This window comes from Mus caroli, unplaced genomic scaffold (assembly GCF_978045245.1).
Source record: "Mus caroli unplaced genomic scaffold, Mus_caroli_1 scaffold_13, whole genome shotgun sequence".
Taxonomy (NCBI): domain Eukaryota; kingdom Metazoa; phylum Chordata; class Mammalia; order Rodentia; family Muridae; genus Mus; species Mus caroli.
This window is the reverse complement of record NW_028227268.1, coordinates 39,359,605-39,380,034: the sequence shown is the minus strand read 5'-3', so window position 1 is coordinate 39,380,034 and position 20,430 is coordinate 39,359,605. Positions and strand designations below refer to the sequence as shown.

At 42.1% G+C, this 20,430-nt stretch overlaps 1 protein-coding gene across 1 annotated transcript; it reads left to right on the top strand.

Moving 5' to 3' along the window:
* Positions 1–8,141: 8,141 nt before the first annotated feature.
* Positions 8,142–16,422, top strand: LOC147001438 (schlafen family member 2-like). The gene is given in 4 exon segments (XM_085829255.1): positions 8,142–8,264; positions 12,225–12,244; positions 12,311–13,329; positions 15,483–16,422. Coding segments are annotated over 4 exon segments (1,794 nt in total). The 3' UTR covers positions 16,115–16,422.
* Positions 16,423–20,430: the final 4,008 nt, after the last annotated feature.

Sequence of the window (20,430 nt, the reverse complement as noted above, 5' to 3'; positions counted from 1 at the left end):
GAAGTTAGGACAGCAGTGAGCAGGAAGTGGGCTTGCTTGTTGGGAGCTGTTACTGAACGGCTGTAAGATGTGTGCCATGTAAGGGGAGCTTTTGCAGAACAGGGTACCTACAACCAAAAACAGTGCTTTCTCCTTCTCAAAGCTACCAAGTTAGACTCATGTTTGTATTCTGGGAGTTGAACCTAGAGCTGTGAACATGCAGGGCACGGGCTCTGCTTGTGAACTCTGTCTCCAGTCCTCCGATTACTTGATATTTGGAGAACAAGGTTTGCTAAATTGGTCATGCTGACTTTGAACTGAATGTGCATTCCAAGCTTGCTTGGAACTTGTGATCTTTTTTGTCTCAGGTAGTCTCTGGGTAGCTGGGATTACAGCATGCTCCCCCAGACCTAGCTATAGAAGTAGATCTTTGGTTTTCCCCCACAAAAATGACATGAATCACTTTAGTATGAAGTAATATACATATCAATTCACTTAACTTAGCCAAAGTCAGTTACCCTAATGTCATCTTCTGGCCTCCAAAGGCATCTTACATGCCTACAAAAAATTTAAGAACAACAACACACAGCCCCATAACACATCTTCAAAGAGTTATAAATATACAGTGCATAAAAGAGTCCTAAGTGCCCACATTGGGACAGCACTGAGAGCACCAGTTACTCATGAAAACTCAGGCCCTGGAGACAAAGGAGTTCCCAACGTCAGTGGTCCCATGAGGAAAGTTGCATTTACTTGCTATTGGCCAAGTTACTGTAATGCCCCACCTTAGTCTTCCAACCATATTCCCTACCCTGTGAGGTTGGTTCTGTAGTTGTCATTTTAGCTGTGAGTGCCCCCTAGAGTTCAAACAGCAAAGGCAACTACAGCTTCCAAACACCTCAAATAGAAACTCAGAAGGAAAATGGATGTGTTGTTGATGGTGATGTTTTTCCAGTCCCATGAGCCTCTTATTAATTGGTATTAATTGCATCAAATTGAGTGTTTCAATGTGATATTATCATCTGTGGAATGCCCTTTGCTTATGGGGCTCCTCTTTACCCTCCCTTGTCCCTCCACCCATATGAGGGACATAAATCTCTTCTTACATATGTCTCCCTTGAGCTTTCATAGCCTTTAAAAGCTATATGATGGGGCTGAAGGGATGGCTCAGTGGTTAAGAACACTGGATGTTCTTTCAAAGGATCCAAGTTTACTTCCCAGCATGCACATGGCAACTCACAACAGTCTGTAACTCCTGTTCTAGAGGGTTCGACTCCCTCACACATACAGGCAAAAGACCAATGATTTCCATAGAATAAAATTTATATATATATATTAAAGGTAGAGAATAAAGTTAAGTATGTTTGGGAGAAAAAAATTTTTTCATAGGTGTACATGGGGAACCCTTAGGTCTTTGTGGTTGTTGGTAAAGAGAGTCCTTATTCCAGGGCATAGCAGAAGAATCCTACCATCTGGAATAGGTAGCAAGTGAGAACTTAGGCTATTGACTGGCAGGTGTACTTATCTGGAATTAGTCTATTTGGTCCACAAGAGGTAGATTTGAGTGGGTTTGATGTAGGTTAAAAGTTTACAAAGCACATAGATTTGCTAGCAACATGAACAGTCTTTAAGATGAGCTTAGGAAAGACAAAACTCTTTTGTGGAGGAGAAGGAGAAAAAAGAGCTTTTTCCTTCTGTCTAGGAAACTAAATATATATAAATTTAGCAAAATGAGAAACAATTTTAAGTTTATATCTGAGAGACAAAGGAAATTTAAACCTTGACCTTGTGAACATAGTTGATCGTATAGTTTAGCATGAGATATACCTCAAGTCTATAGTTAAAAGGCAATCAAAGGAAATTTATTTAAGTTTATGATTATACAGTTGGATCATATGGTTTAGCAAGAGAAACACCTTAAGTCTATGGCTGAAAGACAAGCAAAGGAAACGTGTATTTGTGCATGATAGATGATAATGTGGATTCAGCACCGAGAAACACTTTAAATTCAGCTAAAAGACATCAAAGAAAACATAAAATTTGAATCTGTGAGTATACAGTTGGATTGTACAGTGGAATGTTTTATTAGGGTTAGGCAAATTTATAAGAACTCAACAAAATAGTGTTAGGACAGTGGCACAGGGAGAAGAGGAAATATGAGGCATTTAGTCACTGGAAACTGAGTTTACATAAGAAAGGAACAGGTTACATCTGTGAAAGCTTACATCTGAACTTGTGTATCATTTACCATGAAGTCTCTAAGAAATCTAGCTGTCTCAGCTAGTTAATGAATTTATTAATGAGCAAATACAGCGGTGGATTACCTTAGGGTAAGGTGCTATGTTTGTTTTCCAGATGTCAAACTACAGTTACCTTAGCTGTCAATGTAGTCAGATTGAAGAATAAATTATAATCTAGGATTCATGTACTAATTAAAATGACAGAGTTTCATCCATGGTCCACTACCTAAATAGTTCTCAGGTCTCTGTGGTCTCCATGGCTACTTGAGCAGAGTCAGTCTGTCTTTCAAATCCAGAAGACGAAATCTATTTTCCTGTGGAGTTAGATACCTGTAAAATGGGAAATGACCCACATTGTCTTGGGCAATATGAGGCATTTGACTCTCAGAATATTCTGTTTTATCCACAGTATTGACCAAGCCCTGGCAGTGGGCAAGGCAATGTCTGTGTTTCTCAGGGATTATCATACCACAATCCAGGTAGACTCTTGTCTCAGAAAGACAACCTGAGGATAACCACCTCCAGCCCCCAAGCCCAGGGAACCAGAACGATGACTCTTCATAACCTCTTCCTGCTGAGTATGGGCACTGAGATATCTTGAGGGTGGGGTAGGGAAAATTAGGGAGTTGGTTGTCCTTAAGAAAGCCACACCAACTGTTGTTATAAACTCTGATGTCTGTGTCTTGACTGGATCTGGCTGAACGTCCATGAGATTAGGAGTTCAAGCAGGTCAGTTCAGCATGTCTGCCAAAGAAACTCACCGAAGCTGTACATTCTGTAATGTATAAATCTCAAAACAAAATTATAGTGTCATCAAGATATATTTTGTTTGATTCTCCGGAATCTAGTTCTTCAGGCAGAGGGTCTCTGTACTGCCTAGTTTTGTGTCAACTTGACACAGCTGGAGTTATCACAGAAAGGAGCTTCAGTTGAGGAAATGCCTCCATGAGATCCAACAGTAAGGCATTTCCTCAATTAGTGATCAAGGGGGAAAGGCCCCTAGTGGGTGGGACTATATCTGAGCTGGTAGTCTTGGGTTCTATAAGAGAGCAGGCTGAGCAAGTCAGGAGAAGCAAGCCAGTAAAGAAAATCCCTCCATGACTTCTGCATCAGCTCCTGCTTTCTGACCTGCTTGAGTTCCAGTCCTGACTTCCTTTGGTGATGAACAGCAGCATGGAAGTGTAAGCCAAATAAACCCTTTCCTCTCCAACTGGCTTCTTGGTCATGATGTTTGTGCAGGAATAGAACCCTGACTGAGACAGTCTCCCTTTGTCATATCTGATCCATATAACTCTGGAAGATGTCCAGAGTCTAATCACCTTGTCTAAAAATGCAAAGATAAAACCTTTCTCTCAAATCAGCATATTCTTCAATCAGCAACCAGGAAAGCTTGTTTCTTGCCTTCTCTTCCAGAGAAATAATAAAACAAACACAAAGCTCATAATCCTGCTCATATCGATAATAAAACAATTCAAAACAAATGAAGTAAAGTAAAAAATACTGTATGAGCCTATTATTATGCCTGTTCTAATTTGTCATGCCAAGATATTATCACAAAATTCCCTTGGACCCCACGTTCAAAGAATATGAGTATCTTGCGGACTATATATACCATCTATCTGTTATGCTCTCTGCCTGGATCCACAGATTCGATGTTAGTACTAACTTTCATACCATCTGTCTGTTGTGCTCTCTGCCTTGAGTGACAGATATCCATCAATACCTGTTCATACCAGGCAATTGTCACTGCTCTCTACTTAGGAGTCAGTAATTTTCCCTATCCTAATTCTGAACCACAGGGGAAATTCTCCATGTGATTCAGACAAAATCTGTATGTAAATCTATCCTAAAAGCAAAGATACGAGCCTTTGAATTAAAACATACTCCAGTCAACATCTGCCAAGGAAGAAGGCAGCTTCCATTCTCCAGCTCTCTGTGACTCAGAGCAGCCTGCCCTTTTCACAACAGGGGACCTAAGAGCCTGTGTGTAGAAGCTGCCTGTTTTCTTTGTTTCAAGTTCCTGCCTGCCGCCCCCCCCACCCCCACCTGAGCCATCACATGACCCAATTCTGCTCATACTACACCTCTGCTCTGATTGCCCAGAAGAATTCCAAATTTCCAGTGGATTCCTGCCCCATATTGGGTGCCACCTCTAGAGTGAAATTATAAAAACAAACAAACAAACAACAAAAACAACAAAAAGCAAAAAAAAAAAAAAAAAAACACCTTCCCATGCTAACACCAGCTACTCTCTGACCCCAACTTTCCCACCACCCCCATGGCTAGCCCCATGCAGAGACTGCCCATCTCTTGCTGGGGATTCTGCTCACCTTCCCAGTCATTATGCCCCCTGTAGCTAGCTGTCACAAATCCCAGTAACCAGGTAAAATAAACTCTACATGCTTGTAATCTATCAGTCAGATTTATATCAGTAAGTTCTCACTCCACAAAATGTCCACACAATAAATTCAGAGCCCACCTAGATAAGACAAATTGTACTTCATTATCCACCCCTTATAAGATACTCATAGCTACCTGTGGCTATTTAAAGTCATGCAGAATCTGGATCTTCCTTCTCTTCCTCCATCTTCCTTCCTTCTCTCCTGTACTCTCTCTCCTCTCTAAATCTCCCAGCCCACCTTCTTTATCCAATGCCCATTGATTGGTCCCTTGAAATCTTTACTCATTAGGGGAAGGTTCTGGCACAGAATACTTCCATTTGGGGTATCCCAGTATTCAGAATTTCTTTCACATAAGGTGAGTATATCCTCTATGATATCAGAGCCTCTTTAAAACACCTTGGATCTCTCCTAGGATGCCACCCTGAATCATCATATCCATGTTCCACATGGTTAGCAGGCACATGCTGTATAATTACTGGGAAAGCTGATGGTGATTTGGTATCCCTAGGCTACCCTTCCTCTATCTCTGGCAGTGTAGTTTATTTGACATTAATCTTTTCTTCAAAACTGTCTGTTCCATTCTTTTTCTGATCTTGTGTCCTGTGCAGATACCCACCAAGCTCCTCATCCCTCCCAGGGACTGCAGGGACTGGACACTGAAAGTGCACAACACTGGAAAGGACCACAATCTGCTGCCAGCCCAGTTTCATTCCCCCTTTCCTCTTGGGGAAAACTCCCATTCTCTTGCTCTATCACTGGGTCTGAGCATTTTTGTTCTTCCTTTTCTGGTATCCTTGTCTCCCATGTGCTTCCACCTCCACCCATAGTTTTTCTTGTTGTACAGTCATTCTTCACACTTCTTATGAAATGGAATATAGGAAGAAGAAAAACAAATGCACATATAAACACTAAAACAGAAAGTTCCCTTTGGGAGCAAAGTAGGGTATATCCAAGCAGAAGAAACCACGATAATTTTTATTTGCTGGAATCTTCAAAAATGTCATCCCTTTGTCCCCTGCAATTTTCCTCTACAACCTCTAAAATAAAATTTTCCATTCTGCCTCACCACTCATGGGGCATACCTTGTAGTCAGACTTTTAGCTACTTTTGCCGTCAACATATCAAAAGTGTTGTGGTTGTTGTTGTTGTTGTTGTTGTTTCTTATTTGGACAAGATTACTTCAGAAACCACAACCAACTGACACCAACCGACAGCCCATCAACAATGATCAAGACCAACCGACAGTAGTCTTGCCTCTCATGGTCATAGCATTTATAGACCCTCGGAAGAGTTCCAAATTTCCGAATGTCATATCATCACAGAACTATCTACAGCTGACAAACCATGCTTCTGCTAGAGCACAAAGCAAATCATACTCAGCTGCTGTAGGCAATCTGAAGTAGTCCCTTTCCATACCTGGGGTTAAAATGAAAATATACTCTTACAATGTTTGTATGTTTTTTAAAGAAATCAATATTCTCATTTCGGTCAGATCAATACAGCAAACCAAACCTGAGTCCTCTGAAAGGACAGCAACTTCTCTTAACCACAGTTCCATTTCTCCAGCCTCTAGCTGTCAGCTTTGCCATTCTTCATGTACTTCTGTGGGCCTGGGTACCAGAGGTTTTCCCTGGAGATCTCTGTCCAGACTAGGTGGGAAGGTTCCAGCGAAGGGAAGTGAGTGCAGGCAGGGAGACAAAATCTCTGCCATGCCATCCAGGTCGCTGGGTAACTCTGAGCCTCTCTGAACTGAGTCAGGACAGGCTAGGCCTATGAAAAGCTGACAATCCAGTGAGGAGTACAGTAGGACCTCAGATGGCTCTCCAGGAGATAAGATCTCTTCCCAAGTGTTACATACAGCTCTTGGAACAAAAGATTCAGACGAAGGAATAGTTCTCACATACTTTTAATTCCCTGAATGGATTTATTTTTTTAAATACTTATTTCTTTATTATATATAAGTACACTGTAGCTGTCTTCAGACACTACAGAAGAGACTGTCAAATCTCATTACAGATGGTTGTGAGCAACCATGCGGTTGCTGGGATTTGAACTCAGGACCTTTGGAAGAGCAGTCGGTGCTCTTAAACACTGAGCCATCTCACCAGCCCCCCCCCCAATGGATTTATATACAGTTCTGGGTGTGATTCAGGGTTCGACAGCAGGCACATCTCATTGACTTGGACTGAGACTTTGGGGAAAATCTTATTTGCATGTGGGAAGGCTTGGTGCTTTTCCTATGTGGCTGATAGCCACGCCTCTCCTGTGGGGGCTGTGGGACAGTAACTTTGACAGGAGCCAGGAGTCCAGGAGACATGGTCAAACACCTGCCATCCCATGTAGGTGAATTATCACCACCGGGTCCCAGGGTTCAAGATCTAGCCTCGACTAAAAACCAGGCTGTCTGCGCGTAGCCCCTTGCCCCACACACTCCCTTCTAAAATGTTCCTCAAACTTTACAGTGCAGATCATCTTGATATTCTATTTGAGAAAAAGCAATTATTCTCGGCACTTTGAGCAGTGATAAATCTGTATTGTTTTGACCACTTGTCTTAGTTAGGGTTTCATTGCTCTGAAGAGACACCATGACCAAGGTGACTCTTGTAAACGATAGCATTTAACTGGAATGGCTAACTGTTTCAGAGATTCAGTCCTTCTCCTAATGGTGGGAGCATGGCAACATCCATGCAGACATGGTACTGGAAGAACTGAGAGTTCTAGACTCTTCATTCAAAGGCAGCCAGAAGGAGACTCTCTTCCACATTTTATGTGGCCTGAGCTTAGGTGGAGACCTCAAAGCCCAACCCCACAGTGACACACTTCCTCCATCAAGGCCATACCTCTTAATAGTGCCACTCCAAATGTCCAGGCCCTCTAGCATATGAATCTATAGGGGGCTAAACCTATTCAAACCACTATACCACAGTTGCAAGAAAATCTTATTGCTATAATTTCCAGCCCTAATAAGCCTATATAAAAAGCACATAATGAAGTCATTGTACTTACCCACCATAAGCCTAGATTGGGGTAATCTACCACTCTGCTAACTTTTCCCCACCAATTAGACCCCTTGCTACTTGAGGTTTCTCCTGGCCATGTGGTTCTGGTCCATCATGACTTCCTCCTCTTCTTCAGTCCTCTTTCATTCCCCTCCCCTCTTCTTCTCTCACTACCTGCACCCACTCTCAATCTCCAAGTCCCACCTTTCCCTTCCTCTGCCCAATCAGAGGCTCCGGCCATTATTGACCAGTTAAAATGGGGAGAAGTTTCACATGAGATCACCTGAGTGATGGACTGCTAGTCTGGGGCAACACCTCTTGAGGAAGCAGCATAGCATCAGAATACAAACGGCTATGAAAAGACCAGTGAAACCTGGAAGCTCACAGAGCATAAAAAAGAATTGAAGAAAACATACAGAGCCCAACACTGTGTCGACCGGTGTTATGAAGACTAACACACTAATTGTTTCTGTCCACAGAATCTGAAGATAGAAAGAGTTGAGAAGGTATTTGAAGAAAAGATGGATGGAAACACCCCACAGTTGGTGAAAGATATGAATACACAGACATCCACACAGCCCTCTGTTCAACTCAAGTGCCCAGGAAATATTCTTCAGGATGGACAGCATGACAAGCCAGGAAGTGTGAAAGATTTTCAGTATGTAAATTGATTTTTTTTTTTTTGTCATACTTAGAAGAACAATGCTCAAATATGGCTTCATAAGATCAGGGAAAATGTCCTGAGAGAATGAAAAGAGAAAATCTAGGTTCCAGAACATAGAAGCAACACCAGGAGAGAGATTTAGATTAGAGAACACCTTCATTAAAGAAAGAGAATGCTGCTGGGCGTGGTGGCGCACGCCTTTAATCCCAGCACTCGGTAGGCAGAGGCAGGCAGATTTCTGAGTTCCAGGCCAGCCTGGTCTATAAAGTGAGTTCCAGGACAGCCAGGGCTGTAAAGAGAAACCCTATCTTGAAAACAAAACAAACAAACAAACAAACAAACGAAAGGAAGGAAGAAAGAAAGAAAGAAAGAAAGAAAGAAAGAAAGAAAGAAAGAAAGAGAAAGAGAATGCTTTCCTGCAAATGGAAGCTGTAACATAGTGTTTTTTACCCGTCCTCTCAGTTCACAGAAATAATAACTCTGAGACTTCTTACTTATGATGTTTCTTAATTCAAAACAATTACATCAGGATTATATACAGTCATTACAATAAATTTGAATTTTACAAAATGTGCAAGTTACTGTATTCAGTTCAAAATTGTCCCAACAGTCCCTGTCTTAGTTGGGCTTTACTACTGTGAAGAGACTCCATTTCCAAGGCATCTCTTATAAGAGCAAACATTTTATTGGGGCTCGCTTCCAGGTTCAGAGGTTCAGTCCACTGTCATCATGGTGAGAAGAAAGGCAGGCATGGTGCTGGAGGAGCTTAGAGATCTATCTTGATCCAAAGGCAGCCAAGAGAGGACTCTCTTCTGCACTATGTGGACCTTGAGCACTAGGAGCCCTCAAAGCCCACCTACACAGTGACACACTTCCTCTAACAAAGACATGTCAATACAAACAAAGACACACTACCTAATAATGCCACTTCCAACTGGACACAGGGTCCCTCAGTATCTTGCATGCAGACATGCACACTCTCCTGCAATTTTGGGAACACAAATTAACATAATGCAAGCAGAATTATATGAATCCCACTATATTTACCCCTTTTTGTCCACTTAAAAAGGTTCTTTCTCTCATATATAAATTGAACACAATTATAACAATTATTCAAATTATAATGTAATTGTATATGATATGATATACATGACAACATCCAGTTTATCATATGTGGCATTTAAATAAATTTCTCCATCATCTATCCTAACTTAAAGAGTTTACAATTCTATACCTGAAACATGTTTTGATTTTAACTTGGATTAACATCTGAAAACCATCCTTTCAAATCTAGATAATCATCCTGAATGTTAAACAACTTAAGTTTGTTATGAGGCTATAACTAAACAACCCCATCCGAGATCCAAGGCTGAATTAAATATTACCTGAATATAGAGGAAGCACAAAAACATAGCTTCTAAATCTTAAACAATTTGTAGAGACAGATGACTGCCTGGACAGTCCCCTATATTCCTCATAACGTTGGAGCATCTGTCTTCAGGCTCCTGGCTTCTAACCATCTGAATGACATTAAGTGAAGCAGGAATTATGAAGAACTAGCTTACCTGGTCTTAGCAGAGCTAATCTGTAGACTGTCCTGCATCATGTGTCTTTTCCTGGATAGTATTTTTTGTCTGCAGATGATTCTTGCCCAGTGGCTACCTTGCCACAATTGGAGCAGCTCCATAAGGAGGTAATGATGATCAGTACGTTCTTTGAAGTGTGAAGGGGATACTGTCAGGAATAGACATGGTCCCTAGTCAAAAAATCTATTAATAATGTAATGATTTTAAATGCCATATTCTGTGGATCTCTGATGCTTTGAAGACTATCTGTCTACATATTATATCTGAAGTGTTAAATCTTGACTACTCTTAGCTATTAATATTTGAATGATATTGAAAACATTTTAGTATAATTAAGTCTAATATTACTATGAGTTTACTATCTGGCCTTTAACTTGCTTTACTTATTCATCCTAAACAGTTTGTAACAGCAGCTATTAGAAGGACTGGGTCTAAGCCTTGAATTCTTAAATGAGTTGCATTGGAACAATGGCGATCTAAGAGTAACAAAATTCATTTTAAAATTGGTATCAATATACAAAAATTTATACCGATGACAACCTTAAACCTGTATCAATATATTAATTCCGTGCTAAGGTAAGAAAATATAATTTTAATTCTTCATCAAAATGTAAAGATTTCTATCAATGTATGATTATGGCAATAAAATGTTTTCTTTAAGAGTAAATTTAGTAATCCTTTCCCATTTATCTAATTTCCTCTAAAATTACTCTATCCCCCTTTCTTTCTTTTAACCCCCTTACCTTTACCTCAGAAAGAAAGGACAGGGAAGAGGAGAGGAAAGATAGAAATCCCCAAGACTAAGCTCTCTATTTACTTTCCTCCTCGTCAAAAATTATGACCATTTTCAAATTATCTCTTATAATTACAACCTACTTATAATTTATAAAATATCCATAACCAGACACTCAAAACCAAGGGATAAGGATGATGAGTCTCCATAGCAACTTCCTGCTGAAAGGGGGTGGGGAAAGAGTGATCTTTCCTCTCCCTCTCCTTCTCCAGGCATGGCAGATCTCCTTCCTCCCTCCTTCCTCAGTCCCTTCCCCAGGAATCTAAAAGTCCTGCCTCTGTCTGCCATGCCCAGTCATTGGCTGCCAGTACCTTTATTTAACAATCAAAGCAAAGTGGGGGCAGGGTCCCTCGGTGTCTTGCACGGGGACATGTGTATTCTTGGGCAATTTGGGGGACACAAATGAACATAATACAAGTAGCATTAGCCCAAACCCACTACAAGGAGCTTTTCTCAGCAGGTATCCCATGGCTTTGGCATTTCTAACATCTCAATATTATCACAAGATCTTTACAAGTTCTGGATTGTAGTTGAAAGGAAAAGTCCAAATGGAAACAATAACCATGTCATAATAACACCTAGCATGGTGTAGCTACCCCTTATTCAACTGCAGAAGCATAAACAATAACCTTATCTCTATGGGAGCCTGGCATGAGTTCACCATTTGCTTAATTGCATTTAATATCCTCGGGAACAGAATTTAGCCCCATTCTAGTTCCAGGTCACCCTTTAATATTTGACCCAGACATGTTGCATTTTTTCCTCTCTAAGATAACTGTGCTTGATAGACAATGTACTTCATGGGAATAAACAAGAAGACAAAGTCAATGCAATAATCAGAATCTCATCTCATCCTCTAGCAGACTCTTCAAAAAAGTTAAAAAATCAGCAACATTCTTCACCAAAATATCATAAGAATGATCTCTAGACAACATAGTAAATTTCTGCTCCTCTGAAACATCTTCAGCCAGGACCCCAGAATTCAAATCACTTTCAACACCAATGTATTCCATATTTCTACTACTATGGCCCATTAATCCTAAATTAAAGCATTCCATTGCTTTCCCAACACAAAGTTCCAAAATCCACATTCCCTCCAAACAAAACCTTGGTCAGGCCTATCACAGCTATAGTCAGTCTCTGATATCAACTTCTGTCTTATTTTGAGGTTTTATTGCTGTCAAGAGACACTGCAACTGAGGTAACCCTTATGAAGGACATCTAATTGGACTTGGCTTACAGTTTCAGAGGTTCTGTCCATTACTATGATAGTGAAAAGATAGCAGCATGCAGACAGACATGATCCTGGAGGCCAATAGTACTACATTTTAATCCTAAGGCAACCAGGATGGGACTCCCTTCTGCCCTAAACAGAGCTTGAACACTAGGAGTCCTCTAAGACCATCTACCCAGTAACACACTTCCTCCAACAAGGACACACCTTTTCTAATAAGGCCACACCTCCTACAAGTGACACTTTCCATGGACCAAGGATATTCAAAGTACCACAGTCCCTAAACAAATGTCACATCTGACCTTCATACTTGCTCATCCAGAGCAGCTGAGATGGTTGTGTTCTATGTGTGGTAAAGCAGAGCTGCCTCTAACTATGTAGGTCCTTCTGAAATGACTCTGTGTGTCTTCCAGTGAAGGACTTCATCTGAGAAACAGATACAGAAATTGGAAAACGAACATCATTGTTGATCAGGAGACAGACTATGCTGAACTGGTTCTGTTTATTGGAGAAATCACACTTGGAGAGAAAAATAGGAATTCAATGAAAGATATTCAACTGAGAAGAAAAGAAGCCAAAAGTATATTACTGACTGTGTGTACCCTGCTGAATTCTGGAGGGGGCGTGGTCAAGGCTCACATTAAAAATCAAAACTACAGCTTCACCAGAGATGGAATGGGACTGGATTTGGTATATTCCTTACCCAGTATCGTGCACCTTCCTCATGACTATCTAGACTTCATGCAGCACAAAGACTACTTTTTCATTTTTGTGAAACCATGGAAGCCGAATCAGAGAGGTCCGGGGATCACCACCTGGAAAACGAACTTGTATATAAGAATCTTCTCATTCTCAGTTGAACTCAAAGCAGTGGTTGCATTGCAGTTCCTCAAATCCAGAACAAGTTCTGGAAAAATCATCTGTAATGAACCACTTAAAGAACGTCTTACCTTATTTAACAGAGACTGGCTTGCCTATGGGGAGACATTCTGTTTCACGAAATCCACACATGCTGAAGTAAAATTGACTCCTAAGGAAAAGATTTTAGAGATTCTCCCTCAAACTGTTTCTGCATTTGCAAACACTGAAGGGGGATATTTGTTCATTGGCTTGGATGGCAAAACCAAGCAAATTATTGGTTTTGAAGCAGAGAAGAGTGATCTTGTGCTTCTAGAGAGTGAAATAGGAAGGTGCATCCAACAGCTGCCTGTCACTCACTTCTGTGGGGAGAAGGAGAACATAAAATACACCTGTAAATTCATCGAAGTACACAAATCCGGAGCTGTGTGTGCATATGTGTGTGCGCTCAGAGTGGAGAGATTCTGCTGTGCAGTGTTCACTGCAGAGCCCCAGTCCTGGTACGTGGAAGGTGGCTGTGTGAAGAGGTTTACCCCAGAGGAATGGGTGAAGCACCTGATGCATGCCAGAGCAGGTAAAGGAACAGAGATTAATAATCAACTGATGTTGGGCTGAGGGGGTTGGAAGATTGCTTTCTGGGCTTGGGCAACCTGAAAACTCCTCACATACCAACAGCTAATTTACCCATCTCTGGTTCCCTATCAAAAGTTTATTCATTGCTTTCAATAAAGCTGTGAGCTTTTCCCTTCACAATAGCTAGCTCTGATACAGCCTGCTTCTTTAGTAGCTGGAACTAGAGCAAGAACATGGAGGAACCAGGCTTCATTATCCCTTCAAGGTTCTTGTCAAGTGCCACAGCAGGTTAAGCTGACATCACTGCCAAGTCTCAGGCCAGGGGGAAATGTAGCCCTACTGTTTGCAGCAGAACAGTGAGAGTGTTCGCCTGGCCAGGCCTCATGGCAGGCCGGTTTCCATCAGAGCTGAGCAGCACAGCCTGGCATGGACACTGCCCTTCCTGTACACTGATCTTCACACATCCACATCCAGTTCTTCTTGTTTGTCTTCAGACCATTTCTAGCTTGCTTGTCCCAGTCTCTTGTACAATAGGGCTTCTGTAACTTACACTCAGGTACCCCTGCCCTGATCTCAGTTCTCTGATTTCATTCTGGTTTTAAGACACTGGAGCCTCATGTGAACTCACCCCAGAACCTTACAGTCTCTGAAAATGCATGCTTCTCACACCCTCCACAAACCCTTTCCTGACCAGCCTTCCTGCCTTCCAGATATAGCTGCTTTTAACATAAACCAAAACTGCTGACATTTCTTAGTTGGAAGAATGCTTGCCTAGCATGCAAGAACCTCTGACTTCAATACCCTGTACTCTATAAAACCCTAATACTAGGCATGGTTGTACACTTGTGATTTAAAATCTTTGGAGGGATATGTAGGTGGATCAGAAATTTACAGTCACTCTTGGCCACATAGTGACTTGGGGGCCAGCCTGGGCTGTACGAGACCCTATTTCAAGTTAAGAAACAAATAAACACAAAGTAAAATGTACCCATCTACTTATTAATACATTAAACTACTCTTAGCAGCCTCTCTACGGCTATGTTTTATTGAGGGAAGTGGAATGCAGTTCAGTATCATCAAACTCTAATTTGGTCGTTTCCTTTTGTCCTTATAATCTGACTTCTGTTTCTATTAGGAACACAGGGTTCAATTGAGACTTTGATTGTGCTTTGCAAAACTTATTGGATTTATGAGAAATTTAAAATTACCTTTCTCTTCTCATGCATTTCTAAGCAATAGAAACACACACTTCAATCAAGCAGACTGACACACCGTCCCTTTAGCTGCTTTCCTTATGGCAATCCTGATGCTGCTCAACAGAGTGCTCACCTTCCAGGTAGTTTCACTGTGGCTGCCTAGATTGGTTGCTGTGACTTAGGTTCCAGCCTTCTTGCTCAACTGGGCTCTGTGGTGAAAGATGTCTCCAGGCTCCTGCACTGGGAGTGTTACTTGTTATCAAGTCCCTTGAGTTACTTGATACACACACACACACACACACACACACACACACACACACACACAAACAAACATGATAGCACCTGGCAACATGTTACAATTTCAGGATAGGGAGGCAAATAAAAGAAATTTCTTCTGTAATTTTAACCTGTCAGGTAGAAGATGAAAGTGTTGCTTCAAATTCCTTTACTGGATACAAGGCTTTGAAGAACTATATGCTACCTTATGGCTGGGACTGCCAGTCTGTGTTCACCGGGAAAGCCTACCAGCCCTTGTGGTCCTCTCTGAGGTGTCCTCTACCCATCCCTGGAGCTCTGGCAATGCACTCTTCTCCCTGCTTTGCTCTGTGGAGCCTCCCCATTTCTCCATGCTTTTCTCCTGTTTCATCACCTGACTGTTCTGTCCTCAACATTAGTCTGTCCTTTGCTACCTGACTTTTCTCATCCGTGGAGTTCCTCAGAGGAAGCCTCTGAGACTGTGAGTGTTCAGCTGCTTCCATGGCTCCCTCTTTGGCCATTTGAGTGTCCAAGTCCCCCTTGCATCTACCTCCTTCCAGTTCTTGAATCAGTGTTTGGTATCTTGTGTTCACCTTATCGGTTGGGCTACAAAGTGTGGGACTTACAAACTGCTTGGTGATGTGTCACACACAACATTCCGGGCATTTTACTTTTATAATTTGTTCTTTCTTTTCTTGTCTAGAGATGCCTGGAAAGTTGATACGCTCTCCAGAAGCCCTCTGCATGGAACCATTCTCACTACATGAAGGCTATGAGCACTTAGTCCGGACAGAATTGGGCTCACTGCGTAAAGGAACACTGGTTATCTCTAAGAGCTGGGCTTTGGATCTGGGCTTGCAAGAGAAGCAGGAAGTTATCTGGGATGTGCTTCATATTTCCCAGGGCAGTCTCCTAACCCTGTATGTCTTTGTCCAGGGAGATGAGAACCTGGAAGGCAACAGCAGTCTTCTGGGGGAACTAGGTGCCGAGTTAAAGGGCTATTATAAACAAATTGCCCTAACATTAAAGCAGACGTTGTTAAACCATTGTGGTTACACTGCGAAAACAGGTATTAGAGTAAAGATAACATACTTGGGTCATAAGACAATGAGTCTTTATGACTCAAGCGCGAAAATACGTTACCCCCAAAAATATTATCTGACGACCAAGGCAGTAAAGTACTTAGAAAAAGCTCTCGCTGAAATCTTAGGAAGTTATGAGTCTTTCTACAGTTTACCCAGGAGAAACTGGGATTCTTCTATGTCTGTGTTTTAAAATGTGGGCAGTTATATAGTTTCCGTTTTGAGAAATGTCTTAACTCATATTCGAATCTGACGAGACATAAAAAAAAATGGAGGATGGCACAATGATATTTCACAGTATGTAGGTGATAATGCTCTACAAATCTTTCTACAGTTTACCCAGGTAAAACTGTAGTGATCATTTTATGTCTGCATTTTTAAAGGCATGCAACTATATAGTTTACTTTTCGAGAAATATCTTAACTCTTTTTCGAGTCTGTCTTGACACATTCTGTCTTAAAGGAAAACATTGTATCTCTTGTATGTAAGACAGTCTACAGGCAGGTCTTAGGCCATGCTGGCAGTTTCTATGGGGCTACAACATGGCATCTACTTTTTCTATTTGTATGACTATTTCCGATAAAGTATTGATAACAGGATATTCAGATGTTTATATTGTTCGTTTAGGATTTGACATGTATTTTAATATGTTCATATCATCATGTTGTTTGTGCTGTAGATAATACCTATAAAGTTATTTACAGCATTGAGTTTACATGTAAGTATTACGCATTAATTGAAATATTGGTATTTCCTTTGTAAAGGAAGAAATGTCGTTATTGTAAATCTATGTTTGTGAAGGATAAAATTTCTCGACATTTAGCCCTTAGCAGCTATTGTACATACAGTGGTAACCTGTTGTGACTTTTGATGGAGTTCATCAAAAGACTGGTTGCCCGTCATGACAGTTCTGATGTTGGGGGCTATGAGTTGGGTGTTCACAGACCCATCATCCTTAGCCATGTTCTGTTCTGATCTATTTCTTTATCAATACAATTTATCTTTCAATTATACTTCATTTTTTCCTGTACTCTGTTCTCAAATCTGTTTTTTTATGAATACAGTTCTTCTGCTTGTTTCGTTCTTCATTATTAACTGGGAAGTTATACATAAAAAATTTGGATAGCAAAGGTTCTGCCATTTTAATATTTCTAAAATAAATTATCTTAACAAAACATCATCAAATTCTCTTAAAGAATTCTTATTGTTTTCCCAGGATAATTTTTTTCTGGCTTTGGGGTTTTAGTTGTTTTGAATAATTGCGATTGTGGTTTTCAGACTTGTGGCCTAGACCTTTGAAGACCAAGGAAGTGAGAAGACACATTATCATAGCTGCATGAGCACCTCGTGACACCTGTCACAGTAGCTGGACTAGAGATGACCCTGCCATTCTGCCTCCACACAACAGCCACTGGGGCTGAGACACAGAAGAAACATTTGTTGGCAGAGGTGACATCAGTGTGAAGTCATGAGAGTAGTGGGGCACATCATGTACGACCTAGGAAGTTGTTGCACTCTCAAGGCTGCTGGAACTCATGGGAGGATCACTGGCAGAGAGTTTCAACAAAAGCAGCAGCTGCCTGCCTAATGTCAGCCTCTTTGGGTGTCAGGGCAGGAACTGGATTAACATAGGAAAGTCAGAAGGAGGAAGCCAAGTAAAGGATAACTGCAACAGTGTGGGGCAAGGACCTGGCTAGGGACATGGACTGAGAAAGAGCAATGGAGTCCAAGTGATAACATGCTTGGCGGAGAGTCAGGTTTTCAGGTCAACAGGACAAACCTTGGAGAAAGACTTAAGAGTGGGAGCCGGTGAAGTGATGGCTCAGTGGATGGAGGCAGCTGCCACCTTGCCTGAGGAGCTCTAGCCCCAGGGATCTCTGTGCAGGAGAGAGAGAAAACTGACTCAAGCCAGTTGTCTTCTGACCTCCTCATGGTGGTGTAGCTGTGAACACACAGCCCCACAACTACATACAGATACATTTAAGCACTGCTAATTTTTTATAATGCTACATTTTAGGGACTGAAGCAAGTGTCCCACAGAGGTTTACCCAGTCTGACTAGGAGAATGTAATGGACAGGAGTCTGTTTCAGAGGCATCCTTGCATAATCCCTAGAGTGCCAGGCATCCTGGGGAATTCTCAGCTTAGCTGTGCAGCTAGACGTTGGAACACTGATGACTGTGCAAGGTCCTTAGCCACTCTGATTTCTGCCTCCCACCCTCACCGGAGCTGGGCAGGAAGTTGAAGACAGAACTTCCTGGGGAGGGACTCTGGAAAAAGAAAGTAAAGGCGCCAAAAATGCCTGGGGACTCGGAGATGAAAGACGGACCTGAACGAGAGCAGAGATGCAGAGCTGGCCACACATGGAAGGTAATGCCAGGACTAATCGGGATGAACTAGAAAGTTGGTTGGGAATCTGCCCAGCTATAGGCTTAAGCTTTAAAATACCTAAAAGCCTCTGTGTCATCATTTTTACTGCTTCTGGGTCAGAAAGTCCTGCTATACAACTGAAATCACACCAAGAGCCTCTTTAGAAGAAACTGACCAGTGCGGGAGAAACAATATCCTCAGATCATGGAGAGCAAGAGAAGGAAACACAGAAAATAACCATGAGGCCTGAGCAATGTTTAGAATGTATGTGAGCTTTGACACATGCTTCCTGCAACTGCTCCTGAAGCACTTAGTCACTCTCCCTGAAGGCTATCTGGAAAGGACAAGGCGACCAGCATGTGGTTTTAGTTTCTGCCACAATGCTCACATGAGTCCCTTCTGTATCGCCAGGCTGACCCTCCCTTCCTCCACATCCAGGCTAACTTTAAAATCCAACCTGAAGGTTTTAAAAATCCAATTATAAGTTAGCCTATATATTAGATGGGGGGGGGGTGATGGAAGGAAACTTCATATTAAAAGCCCTGTATAAAATGCACTCTTTAGTGCATTGAGTTTGGTCAAGAGTTTTCGTGGCTGCCCCCAAGTGGTCTGGTTGGTAAGTAAAGATGCCCACAGTCAATGCCTGGGCAGGGCAGACAGAGGGGGGACTTTTAGGATTTTCCTGCCAAGAAGCAAGAGGAAAGGAGCAGAGTTCAGCCATGCCAGAAGAGGTGGAGGAGATCTGCCATGCCAGAAGAGGTGGAGGACAGGAACCATGCCAGAAGAGGTGGAGGAGAGGAGCCACGATGCCTGAGCAGGTGTGGGACAGACAGTATAGCTGCCATTTAGGAATCAGTTGGTTTGAGATTAATCCTTTCTTTCAAAACTGTCTGTTCCATCTTTTCTCTGATCTTGTGTCCTGTGGAGACACCCACCAAGCTCCTCATCCCTCCCAGGGACTGCAGGGACTGCAGGGACTGCAGGGACTGCAGGGACTGCAGGGACTGCAGGGACTGCAGGGACTGCAGGGACTGCAGGGACTGCAGGGACTGGACACTGCAAGCGCACAACACTGGAGAGGACCACAAACTGCTTCCAGGACAGTTTCATCCCCCCTTTCCTCTTGGGGAAAATTCCCATTTTTTTTTGCTCTGTCACTAGGTCTGAGACGTTCTGTTTTTCCTTCTCTGGTATCCTTGTCTCCCATGTGCTTCCACCTCCACCCATAATCTTTTTCACCTTACATCCATTCTCCACACTTCTTATATAATGGAATACAGGGGGAAGAAAAACAAACACACAAACACTAAAACAGAAAGCTCCTTCTGGCCGCAAAGTGGGGGATATCCAAGCAGAAGAAGCCACAATAAATCTGCTGGTATCTTGAAAAAGAATATCCATCCCTTTGTCCCTTGCCATTTCCTATTGTCTTAGTCAGGGTTTCTATTCCTGCACAAACATCATGACCAAGAAGCAAGTTGGGGGAGGAAAGGGTTTATTCAGCTTACACTCCATACTGCTGTTCATCACCAAAGGAAGTCAGGACTGGAACTCAAGCAGGTCAGAAAGCAGGAGCTGATGCAGAGGCCATGGAGGGATGTTCTTTGCTGGCTTGCCTCCCCTGCCTTGCTCAGCCTGCTCTCTTATAGAACCAAGACTACCAGCCCAGAGATGGTTCCACCCACAAGGGGCCTTTCCCCCTTGATCACTAATTGGGAAAATGCCTTACAGTTGGATCTCATGGAGGCATTTCCTCAACTGAAGCTCCTTTTTCTGTGATAATTCCAGCTGTGTCAAGTTGACACAAAACTAGCCAGTACACCTATTAAGCCTCTAAAATAAAATTTCCCATTCTGCCCCGCCTCACATTGTGCACAAGTTGTAGTAAGACTTTTAGCTACTTTGTGGGTTCTTCTTTCTTCCACCCTTCACCCCCTTTCTTCAAACCCTTTTACCCCCTAATACTATCTAAGAGAAAAAAAGGAGAGAGGGGAAAGGAGATGATATTATTGTTAGACTACTTCCTGGTGAATAGTGGCATTGAGTTCCTTGGTGCAAGTTTGATTTTTTGCTTTCAGGATATCTAATTTCCTGTTGCTGTTGTTGTTGTTGTTGTTGTCACCATCATTGTTGTTTCTTCTTTGGGCAAGATTACTTCAGAAACCACAGCCAACAGAAACTACCAACAATGATCAACACC